The sequence below is a fragment of the Equus asinus genome, chromosome 7 (genome assembly GCF_041296235.1).
Source record: "Equus asinus isolate D_3611 breed Donkey chromosome 7, EquAss-T2T_v2, whole genome shotgun sequence".
In the NCBI taxonomy this organism is placed as follows: Eukaryota; Metazoa; Chordata; class Mammalia; order Perissodactyla; family Equidae; genus Equus; species Equus asinus.
Window position 1 is genome coordinate 37,692,530 of NC_091796.1, and position 19,149 is coordinate 37,711,678.

General features: G+C 43.6%; 1 protein-coding gene across 4 annotated transcripts in view; it reads right to left on the reverse strand.

Annotated features, from left to right (window-relative positions):
- Positions 1-19,149, reverse strand: part of MOCOS (molybdenum cofactor sulfurase) — a 51,920-nt gene that overhangs the window by 13,664 nt on the left and 19,107 nt on the right. For 3 of the 4 annotated variants that reach the window (XM_014829344.3, XM_044774585.2, XM_070513178.1), the window contains exons 7-11: positions 16,914-17,030; positions 15,086-15,547; positions 8,159-8,321; positions 4,263-4,341; positions 1,599-1,723 (exon numbers count right to left, since the gene is read on the reverse strand). In XM_014829344.3, coding sequence (XP_014684830.2) covers positions 1,599-1,723; positions 4,263-4,341; positions 8,159-8,321; positions 15,086-15,547; positions 16,914-17,030 — 946 coding nt within the window. Of the gene's footprint in view, positions 1-49; positions 254-1,598; positions 1,724-4,262; positions 4,342-8,158; positions 8,322-15,085; positions 15,548-16,913; positions 17,031-19,149 lie in introns of those variants that run through there. The other variant, XM_070513177.1, reaches the window with a different exon arrangement.

Here is a 19,149-nt window from a genome sequence, read left to right on the forward strand (position 1 = left end):
CTCTTCTGTTGAGATGCAGCTCCAAACTCACCTCTTCCCTGAAGCCCTCTATGACTCACTCTAGGTATAGAGGATGCTTTCCCCACACCCATGCCCTTTGTACAGACCTTTATTACATCCCTTCTGTTGTAGTGTTGTTGCCTGCTGGTGAGTTTTTGCCTCTAAACTGAGATGCCAAAGGACTACAACCATTGCTTAATGATCTCAGCCAGCCTCCTGAAGATCCAGCCAAGTCCCAGGTAGACAGGAGGCACTACGAATGATTGGAAGTTATTCAATCAGATCATTTATAATGATAAATGACTCATCACCGGTCATCACGGGTCCTGATGAATCCCCCTCCTTACATGTCTCTACTCATGGAAAGGCCCATTTCTCTCTCCCCTTTAATCATGTCTCTGAGCTTACCCAAACACTACCAGCTCACCCCCTCAACAAAATGAGCTTAGGTTTATTCCCCATCTCTATCACAGAGCGACTCAAACTCTTTAACAGCTTAACACATGAAAAATTGTCAAAACTTGTCAAAGTCTAAGCAGATTACATCCTTTGACTCCTCTCTCTAACATACATTTTCAGGGACTCATGGGTTAACCTATGCAGGTCCCTAGACCTGTTTACTGGTCCCTAGATGGTCAAAATGCTATTCGGACTTAGAAGCCGGTTTCTCTGGGAGCTAATCATTAGGCCATCCTTGCACAAACCGGTCATGTAGCAATGACCCTTTCATTCATTCATTCATCTAGTATTTACTGAGCAGCTGCTATGTGCCAGGTACTGTTCAAAGCACTGTGGCAGCAGCACTGAACAAAGCAGACAGAAATCCCTGCCCTGACAGAGCTGACGATCCAGTAGAGGGAAGGCAGAACAGAAGCAGAATAAGCAAGTAAAATGCATGGCTTGTATGATATGAAAAGTGCCACAGAGAAAAATAAAACAGAGAAGGGAGCTGGGCAGGTTCGGTAGGTGCTCTGGTTCTAAGGAGAGCAGTCAGGCGAGGCCTCCCTGAGAAGGCGGCATGTGAGCAGACACCTGAAAACAACCTCTTCGTCTCATATGGTACCGTTACCTTTCAAAGTGCTTTCTTCTCTGCTGTCTCACTTCATCCTACCAACAGCCTATGGCAGGAAAAATTGTCAAAACTTTTAAAAGTCTGAGTAGCCGAGGTCTACAGAAGTTGAGGGACCATGAGGTTCAAGGATTTGCCAAGCTCTGACAACCATTTGGTGATGGACCTAAGACTAGAAATCCATGTTTTCTTGTTCCCAAATCCAATCTGAGGACATAACAAGCTACCAGTATTTTTATTTAACAAAGTGAAACTGTGCTTCTAAACATGCAGAGCTGAGGCGGAGCGCTTGAGCAGAGGTGAAGCAGCTGGCTGGAAGCCCGCCTCGGCCTCCTCAGGGTTATCCTGGAGACCACACATGTGTCCTGCTGACCTGGGGGGCACTGTGGCAACTGTCTGCCAAAGGCTGACCACCCACTCTCTGGACATGAGCAAGTCGCCCTGTTAATCCATTTCATGGGCTGATTTTGATGTACGCAAGGGTAATCCCGACTTCCTGTCCCCTGAGAACCAATCCAAAATGTGGTACCTTTGCCGTGTTTCTTCCTTGCATTTCTCTGAAAGTTTGAACTTTGTTTGATCAAATGACACGGACGACCAAAAAACTTTGACAACCAGCTTGAAATTTTTTCTCCACAATCATAAGTATTTACCCTGATAAAAAAAAAAAAAAGGGATGGATGGTGAATATTATATGGTATTCCTTTAAATAATCTAAACTGTAAAAAGTTAGATAATATAATATAATATAATATAATATACATCGATCTTCCAGCAAGGTGGAAGCCTAAAGTGACAGGTGTGTTCAGGAAGCTGCAGGGAAGAGACATTTCCCAGGCAGGGGAAGAAGACCTGAGATCTGGGGCTTGTGCAAAGCTTTCAGAGCAGATTAAAAGCTTTAGAAGTTCCTTCTGAAAGAACTTGTTTATATTAACTATAGCCTCTGAGAACCACAAAGCTCGGAATTTGAGAGATTCCAGAGCATTACATTGCTTTAAGAAGCTGGTGAATCCAGATACATGTCCTGATTTTTTACCATGGGGGCCTGACTGTAACATTTTCTTTCATGGCCAGGCTGCATAGACTGATGTGTGTTTGGTTTGTGAAAAGAACACTATCCCTATAAATTACCAATATGAGCACATTTATTGATTCGGTTTTCAAAAGATTCTTCAAACTTACAGAATTTTTTATAGAATTTAAAATTTAAACAAAATTTAAATCTATACATCACCAGAATTTATAATGCAAAATTGCTAATATCTTCCATTGGGATTACAAGATGGATATTACTGAAAACGTCTCTTATCCTCAATTTTTACCAGGAAAAATAGCCGCCTTTGTGTCCTAGAAAGGGAAGGGAAGAATGAAACCTTGATTTGTAGCTCATTGCCTCTGGTGCTTTGAGAGATTGCATCAAAGTCCATTTTCATTATGTTGAGTACTCATGGTTCCCAGCCTAAGGAGCCTACCCTCCAGCTATCTGAAAAGCTTTATTAACCAGAAAACGGCTTTCCTCTCAGATGCAGCTAAATGAGATGTACAACCAGGGATGAGCCTGATAAATAATCACAGGTATCCCTAAATGGCTGCATTTCTATGAAATGATCTGCTATAGTGACATGCAAAAATGTTTACCCAAAATTAATTGCCCTAAATTAAAAGCGTCCTATAATGAATGTTTATTGGCACAGGTACTGCCAAAAGGATGCACAGTGTGCTCAATGCTTGGGCCTTGGGTGGCCCAGTGCCCATGATGCTCAATTATGCCAAGTATGATCCTCACACTATCACACCTTTCCATCACCCAGGGCGACCCAGAGGCACTAACAACTTAAGCTCAGTTTAGCTGTAGCTTCAGTATGTAACATATCATTTCATGACTTACACGATAGTATATGTTTGCAGGGCAGAAGAAAACTGATTAAGAAGTCATCTGATTCCCTGCTATCTAGTATCATTGTCTACTGAGCACAAACACACCCACTTATGAGTTTATTGTATTAACTACTAGGCAATTAGCATTTGAAAAGCCTTCTATCACAGTGAACTGTCACAGTTAACTGTCAGCATTTGGGGGGTAAATTGGTTGGGGTATTAGATGGGCTGGGAACCCATTGAATTGGTTCCCACAACCAGAAAATTTCCTATTCCACGGGTTTTGGGGTCCAGATTAGATTTAGATAAAAAGGGACACAGGCATTTGATGTGTTCCATAAATAGATTTCTAAACATTTACAGTCAAGAAATAAGTAGAAATGCCATTACATTCAACCTCACTTTCTACATTTCCTAGAATTTAACAGATAATTTATCATCAATAACTCAGATTAGATAATAATTCACAACTATACGGAATATAATTTATGAGTTATTACCTGAAAGTGATGCAACCTGAGGGACGTCTTAACACTCCCTCACCTGCAGCTTCCACATCCATCAGCTAGTTCAGGTGATGGTACCTCCAGAATACAATCTGACATCTACCTGATTTTCTCCCTGACCCTGGCCCAAGCCTCCCTCTTGTCTCGCCTGTGTTACTCACAGGTGCTCAGCTAGCCTTCCCACTTGCCCCTTCCAGCTACTCTACACCCACCAGCCACTCTTTTCAAAATATGAATCAGGCCTCCCCATCACTCCACTGCAGCCACCCCACCCAAGCTCCACATGCCTCCTCTGAACGGTTCCCTGCTTCATCTCACCCTCCCACACCATACTCTGCTCCAGGCTCTGCAGGGAGCAACAGAGACAGTCCTACCTTCTTGGAGAGGCATTCTAGTGGGAGGGACTGAAGATAAACGCTGGGGAAACAGTAAATGTGAAGGAGAATAGAGCAAGGCAAGCTGAGAGGGAGGGGTTGGTTTCTGTGGGAGGTCAGGGGGTCCCTCTGAGAAGGGGGCTGTTCAGCAGAGACCTGATGGAAGTGAGGGAGGAGCCCTTTGCGGGTATAAATGGGGGAAGAGCATTCCAGGCAGAGGAAACAGTGAGTGCAAAGTCCTGACGAGGGAGCATGCTTGGTAGGTTTGAAGAAGAGCAAGGAGCCACTGTGGTTAGAGCAGACCGTGCAAGTGGAAAGAGGCAGCAGACTGGGCAGAGGGTGCAGCAGAGGGCCAATGTCCAGAGCGTTACTTTCTTCTCCCTCGGTGTCACCCTGCAGATGGACCGGAGAGTTACACCTGCTGCAGAGTCTCACCTGTCCGCACAGACCTTGCTTTGGCAAATCTGAGCCCGTTCACTGTTTTCGTCAAGAGGCACCTCTATAGGCTCCATCCCTAATGAACAAAGGTTAGAGACAAATTTATCATCGTGCAAAAAGAACAACTATGTAAGTAAAAGTCCATTATCGTGAAATACACAAGAATTTTAATGACCCTGGAAATTGGTTGAATCCAATAAGTGGCTGGGTCTTGGAAATCTTTTCATAACATGGAGATTCTCTTCAGCATTATCAGTACCACCAACAGCATGTTCATTGAGCAGCTTTCTCGTGGAAGACCCTGCACTGGGACAGTCGTATCCATAGATCCTGGAACACTGTAAATTCCTTTGAAAGATTTCTCTACCTCTGGATGACTCCACAACCCAAGGTCATCGTTCTCTAAGCTACCAAAAATCTTTTAGAAATAGGCAGGCACGAATGCTCAGTCTGTAAAGATATCAGCATAGACTGTCAATTCACGTAGCCCCTAGGAGTCAGCATCAAATTGGATTCCTGCATCAATCATCATTATTGCTAAAAAACAGTTACTATGTCAGTGGGATGGGGAAGTTATTCTTTTTTTTTAGTTGTTATACATATAAAGGAGTATATAACATATGTATGTAACAGTTTAAAGAATAATAATAAACAATCATGTACCCAGTACCAAGCTAAAGTGGTATTCATTCTTTAAACAAAATTACAATTAAATATGTTGATGAAACTAAAGGAAACTGATCCAATGCCTTTAAGGAAAGACCTTTGATAAAGGCTGGAACTGCTGACACCCTCTGCCACTCTGCACTCCTTCGAGTCCTCTATGAGTTATTAAAACTACAGCGAAAAGCATGAAGTCAAGACTTCTGGGTAGAATTTGTGGAGGCCCCTACTCTGTGGACACCAGAAGCAAGACCTCATCCTGTATAACCCACCTGAGCCCTCCAGCCCTCTCAGAAGTGCTGCCAGTCACACTGCCTGCCAGTATGACCCAACCTGTCCCTCAGGCAAGTACACATTATGTGCACTTGCATCCCTGTCATCTTGGTCCTGCTTCATCACACACACGGCACAGCACAGCACAGCAAACTGGGACACACATTCCCATTCAACGAGCTTCAGATCACACCTCCTCCCCAGGCCTGTGCCCATCACAATAGGCTTTTCACCACAACAAAGACAGAGACGCAACAATTTGTGTAACAGGATTTCCATGAACTATGTCCCTGCTTGTCTGCATCTTATGCATGCACAGCTAGTTCCACACTCCTGTCCCTGTATGGGGAAGGCCAGAAGAGGAACTAATCCAGAACGTTCCAGAAGTTTGGAGAAGGAATGATTATAGATGCTGCCTTGTCAAAGGGTGTGTATGGAAGAATGATACAGTGCCAGGTACGTACCCACAGTGGAGAGCAGTCAAGTGAGCTTTGAACATTGGTTATGAGGAAGTGACCACAGCAGAGAGGACAGCATGGGAACAAAGGCCGTGGAGCAAGTGCACCCCTGGGCAGCCAGCAGGAGGTCTGTGCTCAGAACTCTTTTAACCCTTAGCCAAGATTCTGGATAAATCACTTAGGGTCTTCGCCCTCAGTTGCTTTATAAGGATCATTCCAGGCCTCTTGTTAAGGCAACAAAATCTGGGGTCTTCAATCCCTACACGGATTGAACTCAAGGGCCCCCAGTGAAGTTCGTGGGGACTGAGTTCATTCCATATGTACTAAACCCTGTGCTCCATTCAGAGATACAGAGAAATAAAAGAGCCCAACCTCTGGGCTCAGATGCTTAAAATCTTTGGAAGCGACAAGTCACACACATGAAACCATCATAATGCCTTGTTTTATTGATTCCTATTTAGTTCATCCTGTCATACATCACCAAAGGATGCCCTTAGTCCACCCACAATGCTGGAAGCCCCTACAAGTGAGCAGAATATCTGATACATGTGGGGGGACTGAGCACCACCTCACAAAGTGCTGCTAATTTGGAGTGGAAGACATCCAGATATTCGTTTTCAGTCTCTCTTCCATTCCTTCCATTCTGGGATAAACTCTATTTAGTCATGATATACATTTTTATGCTTCAGAGAATAGAAAGAGGAGTAATCCACTCAATTTCATATAAAAAGAGCAAGTAAGGACATGAAAAGGTACCTAACATCATTAGCCATTAGGGAAATACACATTACAACTATGATGAGATGCCACTACGCATCTATTAAAACAAATAAAATAAAAAACACTGACAATACCAAAGTCTGACAGGATGGGAAGCAACAGGAATTCTCATGCGTTGCTGGTGGGAGGCAAAATGGTACAGCCACGCCAGAAAATGGTTTGGCAGCTTCTTTTAAAGGTGAGCACACTTACCATATGACCCAGTAATCTACTCCTAGGTATTTATTCCAGAGAAATGAAAACTTGTGGTCACCCAAAAACCTGCACACGAATGTTCACAGCAGCTCTATTTACAACTGCTCAAAACTGGAAATAACCCAAATGTCCTTCAACAGATGAATGGATAAACATACTCTAGTACATCCACACAGTGGAATACTACTCAGCAAGAAAAAGGAATAAACTATTGACACATGTGACAATTTGGATGGATCTCAAAGGCATCGTGCTGAGTGAAAGAAGTTAATGTCAAAAGGTCACATACTGTATTTATATTTATATAACATTCTTAAGAAAATATAACTGTAGCGATAGTGAACAGACCTCTCATTGCTAGATGTTAAGCGCGGGAGGAAGAGACTACAAAGGCATAGCATGAGGGAATTTTCTGGGGTGATGGAACTGTTTTGTGCCTTGATTGTGGGAGGGGCTACACAAATCTGTACATGTATTTAAATTCATACAGAGAACAAAAGGCCAAGAATAGCCAAGACAATTGGGAAGAATGAGGTGGAAGGACGTGCCCTACCAGATACTGAACACTTATTCAACAGCCCTAGTAACAACACTGGCCTATTGGTTCAAGGGAAAAATAAACCCTGGAACAGAACAGAACACCTACAACCAAGAAACACAGTCATGAATATATAGAAATGTAATGTATCACAAAAGCACAGCTACAAGTTAGGAGGGAAACTGGAATATTCTATTAAGGGTAGACAGAGTGGGGAAGGAAGGAGGAGTGAGACCCGGGAGGAGTACACAGGGAATTTCAGCTACATCTGTGATGGTTGTTTCTAAAAGGAGGGTGGGAGGAGGAGAAGTAGGAGGAAGAAGAGAGAGAGGTGAAGGAGAAATAGGAGGAATCTGGAGCAAATGAGGTCAAAGGTTAAAGTTTGTCAAAACTGAATATAATTATGTACGATATTATTCTCTATACCTGTGCTGTCCAACACTGTAGCCACTAGCCACATGTAGTAATCTAAGTTAATTAAAATTAGGTAATTTTAAATTCAGTTCCAGAGTCCCACTTCACATTTCAAGTGCTCAACAGACACATGTGACGAGTGGCTACCAAGTTGGGCAACGTAGATATTGAACATTTTGATCATTACATAAAGTTCCATTGGACAGAGCTGGTCTATACTTTTATATATGTTAGTTTATAATAAAAGTCAGCAAGGAAGAATTAAAGTACATAATATATACTACATTTTACGGTGAGCGAAGGAAATAAAAGGAATATAAGTGAAAAGGATATTATATAATTTCAAAATTTATACCTCTTTACTTTCTGATTGGACTATCAGATCTTTACCTCTTCCTAGAAATTTCCCAAACAACACAAGAGCAACGAATTTCTTCTTGTCTCTCGTAGGCATCAATTCACTCAATTTAGGATAATTTAATATTTGGCAGAGGAAAAGCCATTTTTTCACTTTCATATGAGTATAAAAGCTCTTGACAGCAGCTCTGTGAAAATGAACCCAGAGTTCACACCTTTGGCTTTGATGACCATGATCCTTTGCTGCAGGTCAATGAAGGGCTGGATCAGGCAGAGCCGGGGCTCCTGCTTCTGACTCAGGCAAATGCCGTTGTGATTCACAACCATCCAGCTCCGGTCGTACAGCAGCCCTTGCTTTCCTAGTGGCCACTTGGTCACCTAAACAAAAAGGCAAGTGTATTTTAGGCCAGGGCCCCTCAAAATTGATCTTCACATTATTACACAGTGGCTGTAGAAATATAGATGGACGTCAGGAACTCAGCACATACTCTTGAAGGAAGAAATGGAGGAAGAGAAGAAGGTTAAGCAAAGAGGACAATGCAAAGGAGATGATGTGGGAGCCAGATACCTTCCATTCACTCTCCAGATTCACTTCCCACCCTTTCCCACTTCAGCCTGTCTTTTAAATGGGTAATGCATGTGCATGGTACAACATCCAGAGAGAACAAGTGTGTACATGGAAAGTAAGTCTCCACCTCACCCCATCTCCAGCTCCCCTCCACATAGGTCTCCATTGCTCCTGCTTTCTGTATGTCCTTCCACAGTGGTGGATGCCTGAACAGGCATATCTTGATACTACAGTAGATATATTTCTTGTACAAATTGTGGCTAAACTGGAATGGTCACTGAGTTGATCCACTTTAAGTATGTAAGTTTTCCTGAATTCTTCATATTTCTACAAAATTAAAATACAAATTATGCCCAGTCCCCAGATCTTGCTTTCTAATACCATTCTCCAATAAAAAGAACCCAGACTCCATGGAGAAATGGTTGATTCTAGGGCTGGATCAGGGAATAGACAGACTAAGCTAGAAGTACCTTGTTGTGCTAGAAAAGTAAGGAAGTGCTCAAAAAACAAAATGATGGGGGTTTGTAAAAACGATGCAGGAGCCAACTGAAAGCGTGTCCAATGGCCAAAACTGGAACAATTTGGGCAACAATAATAATATATAGAATTGGATTATCACTCAAAGTATAAAATAAATATCCATGAGTCCATACTGATATAAATAAATGATTGAATAAATAAATAAGGGAGAAAAGCCAAATCTCTCAAATGGAAGAATCCCAAATAATTGATGTAGATGCTCCCCCCTCAAGAAGGTGGACCATAACTCCCAACCCCTTAAATGTGGGCTACACTTGGTGACTTGCTTGCAAAGAGCACAGTACGGAAAGGGAGTCGGGGAGAAACTTGACAGCAGAGAAACCTGGCCAACACAGTCTCAACCAAATGACCCAGGTTAACATCAACAGTGATAAGTCATGTTGATAGCATGCACCCTGACATGATATGATGAGAATGGCACTTTACCCCTGCGGTCCTTCTTCCCAGTCTAATCCTGAGAAAAACATCAGACAAATCTAAACTGAGGGACATTCTAAAAAGTACCTGCGGGTACTCCTCAAAACTGTCAAGGTTATCAAAAACAAGGAAAGGCTGAGAAACTGGTACAGCTCAGAGGAGCCTACGGAGACATGAGAGTTAAATGTAATACGACATCCTGGATGGGATCCCAGAATAGAAAAAGAACATTAGGGGGAAACTAATGAAATTTGAATAATAAAGTGCGACCAGGTGTTTGCAGGAGTTTTGTCCACAGGTTAGTTGCTAACAGCGATGCATGTGACAGCGCATGTGGAGTAGTCCCACCAGCAAGGGCTCTCCTGGAGCCAGCTGTCCGTTGAAGGGTGTAGGCAAAGGCTAAAAACTGCTCTTGAAATGGGTAAGAGACCATCATTCTCGAACTAATTGTGAATCAGTTTGATCCAATCTGATCGTCTGAGTGCTCAATTCAGCTACCCAAAGGAATCTGAAAACTCCAATGAACAAGTGAAGGAAGGGAAGCGATTTTTAACCAAGGGGCCCTTTGGGGTGGGTCAGGGAAGACCGAGGCAGCAGGGAAAGTGAAGGAGGGGAACTGCAGGGCACGGGGGGCAGGGCGCAGAACTCAAGGGGGAAGAACGTCAAAGTGAACTTCACCTCAAGCAGGGTGAAGTGGAAATGTGGTGTCGTCGGGGGAGGGGGTATTTTGGAGATTGACCAACCTGGGTTGAAATCCCACTTTAGCCAGTTATTAGCTTTGGACAACTTATTAATCTTCCTGAGTCTTGGCTTTGTCATATGTAAATTGAACATTATCATTTCTTACAGAATTGGCTAAAAACTGAAATGAAATAGAAAATGTACAGCGACTAAACATATCAGATGATCCACAGATGTTAATCCCTTTACCTCCTCTCTTCATCTTTCTTATGTATCAAATAACCTCTCCCTGTAGGCTATGGCTGCTTCTGCTAGTACAGCACTTGAACTCAGCAATATTATGGTCTATATAAGCCTTTATGGGTAAGCCCAGAAACCACCATTAAATCATTATTTCTACAGAAAAACATGTTTTGAATTATAAATAACTTTTTAGGAGACAATCTATTATTGGGAGGCAATTCTCCACGGATCTCTCTAGGTTCTATATGTCTGTTATTCCAAACTACCTTCCTGAGGATATTTGTATGGTGATCAGCTATACAGCCCTTTGGAGTGGAGGGCAGGCTTACTTATAGTCCAGTAGTATATAGACAATTTCTTCCTCCTGATCAATGGCTAGGGAAGTTTGCTTGCATCCCATTATAAAAGAGTCAGGTTCCCTGAGTTAGGGGTTCCTCAGCTGTGTCCCATCTACTTGGACCCCTTTGTACCTACTCTTGGGACTTGGGAGGCAAAGGGAACCAACACAAACAGGAAGCTCATGCTGCCTGCTATGCTGTGAGTAATAAAGTCCTTTATCTCTGACCCAAAAGTCTCATGTCCTTCGCCAGCATCCATGAAACTGTGGCAAGCTAGCTTGTCACTTACAAGTTGGGCAAAATCTCAGCACCTTCACAGTTCTTGAGAGCTATTTGTTGGAACATGTCCATGTTTTTCTATCCTGATTTGTCACCTAAAAATTTAATTTACTAGCTTCCTGCTTTCTCCTTCCTCTTCAACTAGGCCCAGATTTCTGGCAGTGTGTGTGTGTTCAGGGAGGGGGAAACTGGCATGTGTGGGCTGAACTTTCAGCTGGTGCAGCTAGGATTTCAGTTACACAAGGAGGAGTTGAGCAAATAAGTACTCATGGAGGATAATGGGAGCCTGATTCTCACAGGAGTTACAAGTATGGAAAGAAGGATAGCTACAATAAACCCTGTGATGTTGGATTGGAACTGGAGGCATTAGCGTGAAATTATGGCTATGGCTAGATGAGAGAAAGAGAAAGAAATACAGAAATATGTGTGTGTGTGTGTCTAGGGTGTCCCAAAAGTCTTAATACATGCATATATGTGGTAGGCAGAATAATGGTCCCCACCAAAGATATCCATGTCCTAATCCCCAGAATTAAGCAAAAGGGACTGGTAGATAAGATTAAAGTTGAGGACTCTGAGATGGGGAGATGTTCCTGGATTATCCTGGTGGGCCCAATCTAATCAGATGAATCCTGTTAAAAGTTTATGATAATTTGTTATGGCAGCCATAGAAAACTAATATATTTCTAAGCGCTGTACAACAAGAGAGCACAGATGCAGTAACGTCCCAGAAGTAACAACCAGATCTAGCAACCAGATATTAGTTAAATATCATTCTTCAATAAAAGAAGTGAGGTTCCTTGATGAAATGGACAATCCCTTTTCCCAGGCAGGGGAAATATAGAATAAGTCTAGGGGTCTGGCCTGGTGGCATAGTGAAGTCTGCACACTCCACTTTGGTGGCCCAGGGGTCCGCCAGTTTGGATCCTGGGCATGGACCTACACACTGCTCATCAAGCCATGGTGTGGCAGCATCCTACATAGAAGAACTAGAAGGATATACAACTATGAACTGGGGCTTTGGGGAGTAAAAAAAAGATGAAAACAAAGAATAAGTCTAGGATATCTTACTGCACTGGAAAGTAAGAAAGTACACAAAAAATGTTGATGATATATCAAAAGGACATGGGAGGTGGTTTGAAGGAACTCCTAGTGCCCAAGTAGCAATTTGAGCATCAAAATGAATATTGACAGGGGCCGGCCCAGTGGCACAGCAGTTAAATTCGCACATTCCACTTCTCGGTGGCCCAGGGTTCGCCAGTTCAGATCCTGGGTGCAGACATGACACCACTTGGCATGCCATGCTGTGGTAGGTGTCCCACATATAAAAAAAAGTAGAGGAAGACGCGCACGGATGTTAGCTCAGGGCCAGTCTTCCTCAGCAAAGAGAGGAGAACTGGCAGTAGTTAGCTTAGGGCTAATCTTCCTCAAAAAAAAAATAAATAAAAATAAATACTGATAGCGATGGGGTGCAACCTTTTGAGCAAAATGGGAATCCATGAGTCCATATAGATTTTTAAAAAAGAATTAATGACTACATAAACATTGCATAAGGAAACTCTACCCTACAACAGAATACCAACTAATAAATCTAGAAGGAATGATCTAATTTAAAAAACTACCATTTTGCAACCATCATACCAATAATTGATTTAGGCAGAAGTCATCAATAGATGCTACATCTAATGAATGAACATTTGATAAGGAATAGGATATTTAACATATTCTCAAAGTACCTCTCCACAAAATACTTATTAATTAGTAAGAACAACATATTTGTTAATGAATTTTACAGTGGAGAAACCTGGCAGACCCCATCTTAACCACCTGATAAAAGTTAACATCGCCAGCACTGGGACAAACTAACAGGGTGTGTCTCCTTCAGGGATGTACCGACAAAGTACAGCATCACTCTTGAGGTATTCCTGCCATAAATACAGGAATCGTAAGGAAGCCTCAGATAATCCCAAATTAAGGGACACAGAGTAACTGGACTGTACTCCATAAAAATACCAAGGTCCTCAAAGACAAGGAAAGACTGAGGAACTGTTCCAGGTTGAAGGAGACCACAGAGACATGACAACTGTATGCAACACGTGATTCTGGACTGCATCCTAGACCCACAGCGGACAGCATGGGGACAACAGATGACATCTGAATGGGGTCTGTGGGTAGATGTATAGTGAGTCAATGTTAATTCCTAATCTTGATGGTTGTCCTGGGGTTATGTCAGAGAGTGTCCTTGAACTTGACATATATACACTAGAGTATTAACGAGTCATGAGGCATCATTTTGCAACTCATTCTCAAATGATTCAGAAAAGCCAACAACCTGAATGAAAGGTATATGGGAGCTCTGTGTATTGCATCTACAATTTTTACTTAAAATTATTTCAAAATAAAGTTAAATTTTCATTTTTCTAAATTGTGGCTTGTGTGAGGACACAGTGAGAAGAAATCAACTATGAACAAGGAAATGCACGCTTACCAGACACTGAATATGCCAGTGCCTTGATCTTGGCCTTCCAGCCTCCAGAACTGTGAGAAATAAATTTCTGTTGTTTAAAAGCCACCCAATTGATGGTACTTTGCTCTAGCAGCCCGAACAGACTAAGACCCCATCCACCAGAATTCTATCTGGCACACCCCAGCATTCGCCCTCTTGGCCCTTAGCACCAGGGTGTTGCTGTTCACTGGGGTGGTGTCTGATCTTGTGTGTGTTTTCCTTCTGAGGCATTGCACTCCCCAAGGGAAAGAACCATTTTCATTTTGCTCATCCCTGTACACCAGGTGCTGGCCCAGGGCCTGACAGGTAGTGGGTGCTCAGTATGTAGTTTGAACAGATGGATGGAAGACCTTTAGCAAAATATGACACCTGACTGAGTCTCACTGTCCTCATCTGTAAAATAGGACACTAACTCCTGCCCGTGTTATCTGTGCAATGTGGCTATCCTGTGGAACATGACCCATCTGTGAAAACAGAGTCCTGATACACAAGGGAAACATGGACTCCTCACCTGCCTCCATTCAGGAGTCGGGGTGAACTTGCTTGTTTATGGCCTCAGACTGGAGGACAGGCTCCTGTGGGACCACCCTGAAATGCAGGCGACAAATAGCCCTGATGGTGGTATGTCTGACCAGGAGCCAGAGAACCTGTCATCTCAGAGGCTCAGGAGTCTGGGACCTTTGCCTGGGACTTGGGACACACACAAATTATAGAAAGAAAGCCTCAGTTTGGCCACAGAAGGAGGGTCAGGGCTGCCCAGACGAGGCAGGTCCTCCAGTCCCTCAGCTTGGCTGACCACCAAGCCAGCATGTTTCCAGACATAACGTACTTCGCTTCCACAGGGAGGGCTGAGCGGAACAAGTTGCATGAGAGGATGGACCCAAGGACTCAGCAGACCCGGGTTCAAATCCTTGCTCTAGCATTTATTTGTGGGTGACATGGGAAAAGTGTTTAGCCTCCATAACCCTCAGGCTCCATGTCTATACAATAGGGGTGATATTACCCTGTATCTCACATTATTGTTTTAAAGATCGAATGAAGGAAAACATGTAAAATGCTTCAGCAGGGAGCCAGCGCACGCATTCAATGAAAGTTACACCCATAATTATTAACAGTAACTAGGTATTCACCACTCTGAAACAGGGTCTGCTCAGGCATCCCCGTTAAGCAGAGACATGTTCAAAAGTCACTCCAAACTGGGGAGGCCCAGTGGCATAGCGGTTAAGATCACACACTCCACTTGGGCAGCCCGGGGTTGCTGGTTTGGATCCTAGGAGCTGACCTATGCACCGCTTATCAAGCCATGCTGTGGCAGGTGTCCCACATATAAAATAGAGGAAAGTGGGCATGGATGTTAGCTCAGGGCCAATCTTCCTAAAAAAAAAAAAAACAAAGTCACCCTAAACCAAGGAAAGCAGAATGAGAATGGTTCTTCATACGTCACAATACTCTGAATATGATTTTGATTTTCTGCATGCTTTTCTTCACTTTCTATATTTTTTTCACTTTATCAAAAAACATTATAAAGCAAACAAAAAAGAAGCAGTCTCTGTGCTGCCACTACAACCCTCACCTCAAATGCAGCACAGGACTTGATGGGATAGAGGTAAAGGTTGGTGACGACATGTGGCCCAAGGCCCCCCTCTGGGACTCCTGCAGCTTGCTCTGAAGGGGTCTGCTGGGTTCTGGTGGCCTCCGGCAGAGGTGGGTGTAAAGCCACAGCATCCACAGCAGTGGGCAAGTCGTTCCAAACCTGGGAGCCTGTGGGAGCATCTTCCTGAGGTGAGGGACTACATCTGTCCATGGTGGCAGGCACAGCGCTCTGAACCTCGCTCTCTGCTCGCGGGACTGCAGTCTCCCCAGGAGTGGCCTGAAGGAGATGCTGGCCATCAGAGGGGCGCAGTCGGGTTGCTATGATGAACCTGAGAAAGGCCTGGGCATCCTCCAGTGTGGACATGTATCCAAACGAAATCCTCACAGATCCTGTCGGCTGCCCATCTACGAGGTCCACATTGTCTCCACAGATGTGACCAGCCTAGAAGAAAAGGAAATAAGTCAGCCAGAGTGACTCATTCCTCACAGAGAAACTGGAAGCGGCTTTGTAAAACAAATTCTGTTAATTTTGTCAAACAAAATTATGTAATGTAAAACAAATTGTTTGTTTGGTTTTTTAAAGAGACCCACAGCTCTAACGTGAGCAGTGTCCCTGAGGTGTAGCTCCACAAGAGCAGGAACTCAATTTCTGGACCTCACTTTGCTTAATTGTAAATTGGGGTCAGTACCAATCTCAAAGGGTCATCAAAAGGTTTAAGAGAAATACTTCATGAAAGCATTTACCCAGAGCTTGCTCACAGTGCCAACCCTCGGAGGCGTCAAAAGACAGACCAGAGTTTCAGAAGCACAGACGGGTCAGCTTCTTGGTCCGCCCAGGGCTGAGGCCCGAGAAACGCCACTGGCCGCTCCCTTCAGCCTCTCTCAGAACCAAAGAGAGGCCTACATCCCTGACAGCTGCCCCTGACAGGAGGCAAGTCAGAGATGCTGCCCCATGAATGACCAGCCTGAGGCCACTATGAAAGCCAAAGGTGGCAGGAGTGCCCCCCAGGAGGTGGGTAAAGAAAGCAAGAGGTCCCCAAGTCTCTCCCAGCCCGGCTGCCCGGTGTTGGTTGCTGCTCCGGCCACCTACCTCCCCCAGTGCTGAACCCAAGTTAGCCACCCAAAGAGATGAGCCTTGGCATTCCACAGGATCAAATATTATTTCTGGAACTGCCTTTGTTTGTGTTCTGAGCCTCTCTCTCTCTTTTTATTAAAAAACTCAGTTCATGGTTGGTTGAGATCTAGTATATAAAATATTTAGTGGCAACCAAAATAAACTCAAGTTAGAAACTATTCTGAAATAAATCAGGGCTCTTTGCCACTCAAACTATTCTTATGAAATGGTTCAAAACAGGCTGTACCCTGAAGTGAAACCCCTCAGCCCAGGGGAGAGGCGGGGAGGGAGGGGATCCTGAGAGACGCAGAACGCCCCCCCGAAGAGCTCCTCTCCTCAGCCAGCCCAGAGATGCGCCAACTGTCGCCTGGAGATTTTACTGTGGTAGAACTCAACTAGTTAAGGGTCCTCTGCATGTACGAGCACATTACCACGTACGCCTCCTCCCTGTTCAACCCCTCTTCTGCCTTTAAATTTTTGCCCTCTAAGTAAAAACTGACTGCCATAGAGATATTTGAAGCATTTTCTATTTTTGTTGACCCCTTTTCCTTTGCACATCCATAGGGCGGGCTCAGAAAAATGAACCCACAAAACCAGCTCCGACCCCAGACACACAACCAGCCTCCAGTGTAGCTGGAGGTGCCGCCATTGGGTCTTGCTGACCAGCGTTTGGACCACAGGGTCCAGTACCAACCTGATGATGCTTCTTGACCATCTCGTTGCTTATCCCCAGGTGCCTCTGACAAGCCCCAGTGTTGCAGAAGCAGCCAGTCCGCAAGTGGATGTTGTAAAGACTGGCCATTTTATCTACCTGCGGATTTAATATGACACAGAACCAACATTAGGAAAGTCGAGTTTTACTCTGATTGCCTGGGAGAGAGTTTCAGACCAATATTTGGACCTCTCTTTCTTAACACTAAAATGAAAATGTCAGCATGGGATTTTGCCCTAAAGAGATCTATCATGGGTTTACTAAACACATCTTATAAAATGTTACTGATAATTAAAGTTTATCCAGCTGGGTTATGGGTGTATGCCTGAGAAAAGCAAAAATATCAAATTCAGGCCAAATTCCAAGTTAAGAGCTCACATGTAAAACAAACAATTCAATTAAAAAAATGGGCAGAAGATCTGAACAGACATTTTTCCAAAGAAGACACACAAGATGGCCAACAGGTACATGAAAAAGGTGCTCAATATCAGTAATCATCAGGGAAATGCAAATCAAAACCACAATGAGATGTCCCCTCACACCTGTTGGAATGGCTATTATAAAAAAGACAACAAATAACAAGTATTGGCGAGGATGTAGAGAAAAGGGAACACTTGTGCACTGTTGGTAGGGATGTAAATTGATGCAGCCACTATAGAAAACTATAGCATGGAGATTTCTCAAAAAGTTAAAAATAGAGGGGCCAGCCTGGTGACATAGCAGTTAAGTTCGCACATTCTGCTTCGGCGGCCCAGGGTTTGCCAGTTAGGATCCCAGGTGTGGACCTACACATGGCTTCTCAAGCCATGCTGTGGTAGGAGTCCCAAATATGAAGTAGAAGAAGATGGGCACGGATGTTAGCTCAGGGCCAGTCTTCCTCAGCAAAAAGAAGAGGATTGGTGGCAGATGTTAGCTCAGGGCTAATCTTCCTCAAAAAAAAAAAAATTAGAAATACCATATGATCCAGCTATCCTACTACTGGGCATTTATCTGAAGGAAATGAAATCACTGTCTTGAAAAGATATCTGCACTCCTATATCCATTGCAGCATATTTACAGTAGCCAAGACTTGGAAACAATGTAAGTATCCATTGAAGGATGAATGGATAAAGAAAATATGGTACATACATACAATGAAATATTATTCAGCCATAACAATGAAGGAAATCTTGCCATTTATAACAACATGGATGGGCCTTAGGGGCATTGTGCTAAGTGAAATAAGTCAGACAGAGAAAGACAAATACTGTATGATATCACTTATATGTGGAATCTAAAAAAAAAATATCAAACTCCTAGACACAGAGAACAGATCAGTGGGTGCCAGAGGTAGGGGTGGGCAAAATGGGTGAAGGTAGTCAAAAGATACAAAGTTCTAGTTAGAAGGTAAGTCAGTCCTGGAGACTTAACCTATAACATAGTGACTACAGTTAACAATACTGTGTTGTATATTAGAAAATTGCTAAGAGAGTAAATCTTAAAAGTTATCACAAGAAAAAAACTTGTAACTGTGTGGTGATGGATGGTAACTAAACTTATTATAGTACTAATTTCGCAATATATACGTATATCAAATCATTGTTATACACCTAAAAGTATACAAGGTTATATGTCAATTATATCTCAATTTTTTTAAAATTTAATAAATTAATTTTTTTAAAAAAAGAGCCCACATGTTTCAAGTGAGATTGACAAGAATAAAATCTGAGTGAGGCTGGGATGCGGGGCAGCTCCTTGGCATCCTCTGCCACAGGGTTGATCACGGAGCAGGCCCCAGCTGAGCTACCACTCAGAGCAGCCCCACTGCGGCTCACAGCCTGGACCACAAACATTACCGTGTTGATTCTGTGTGCTATAGACTGCTTTTCATAATGCCCTCAACTTTGGGTTGAATCCCGGAATTGCTGTTCAACCCAGAAGTTCCAAGGCTCTCTCCTGTCCCCAGGAGGCTGGACAGGTGATTGGCATTCACTCAAGGCTCAAAGGCAGGGCTAGCAGGGAGATATTTGTCCTAGCTCCTCTGGTTGTGGGTCAAGGGCTCCATTCCCTCAATGGCTCAGGCGCCCAGTGAAGGTCCTCAGCCCAGATGGCTCAGGCTAAACTCAGGGGAGTCACTGAACTGAATTCAAGAAAACAAACACATCTTGCACAGCTGGGTAAGCCTTTGAAACTTTTCTCCCTGGGAAGTCACACGGAGGAGGGCCAGATGCAGCCACGA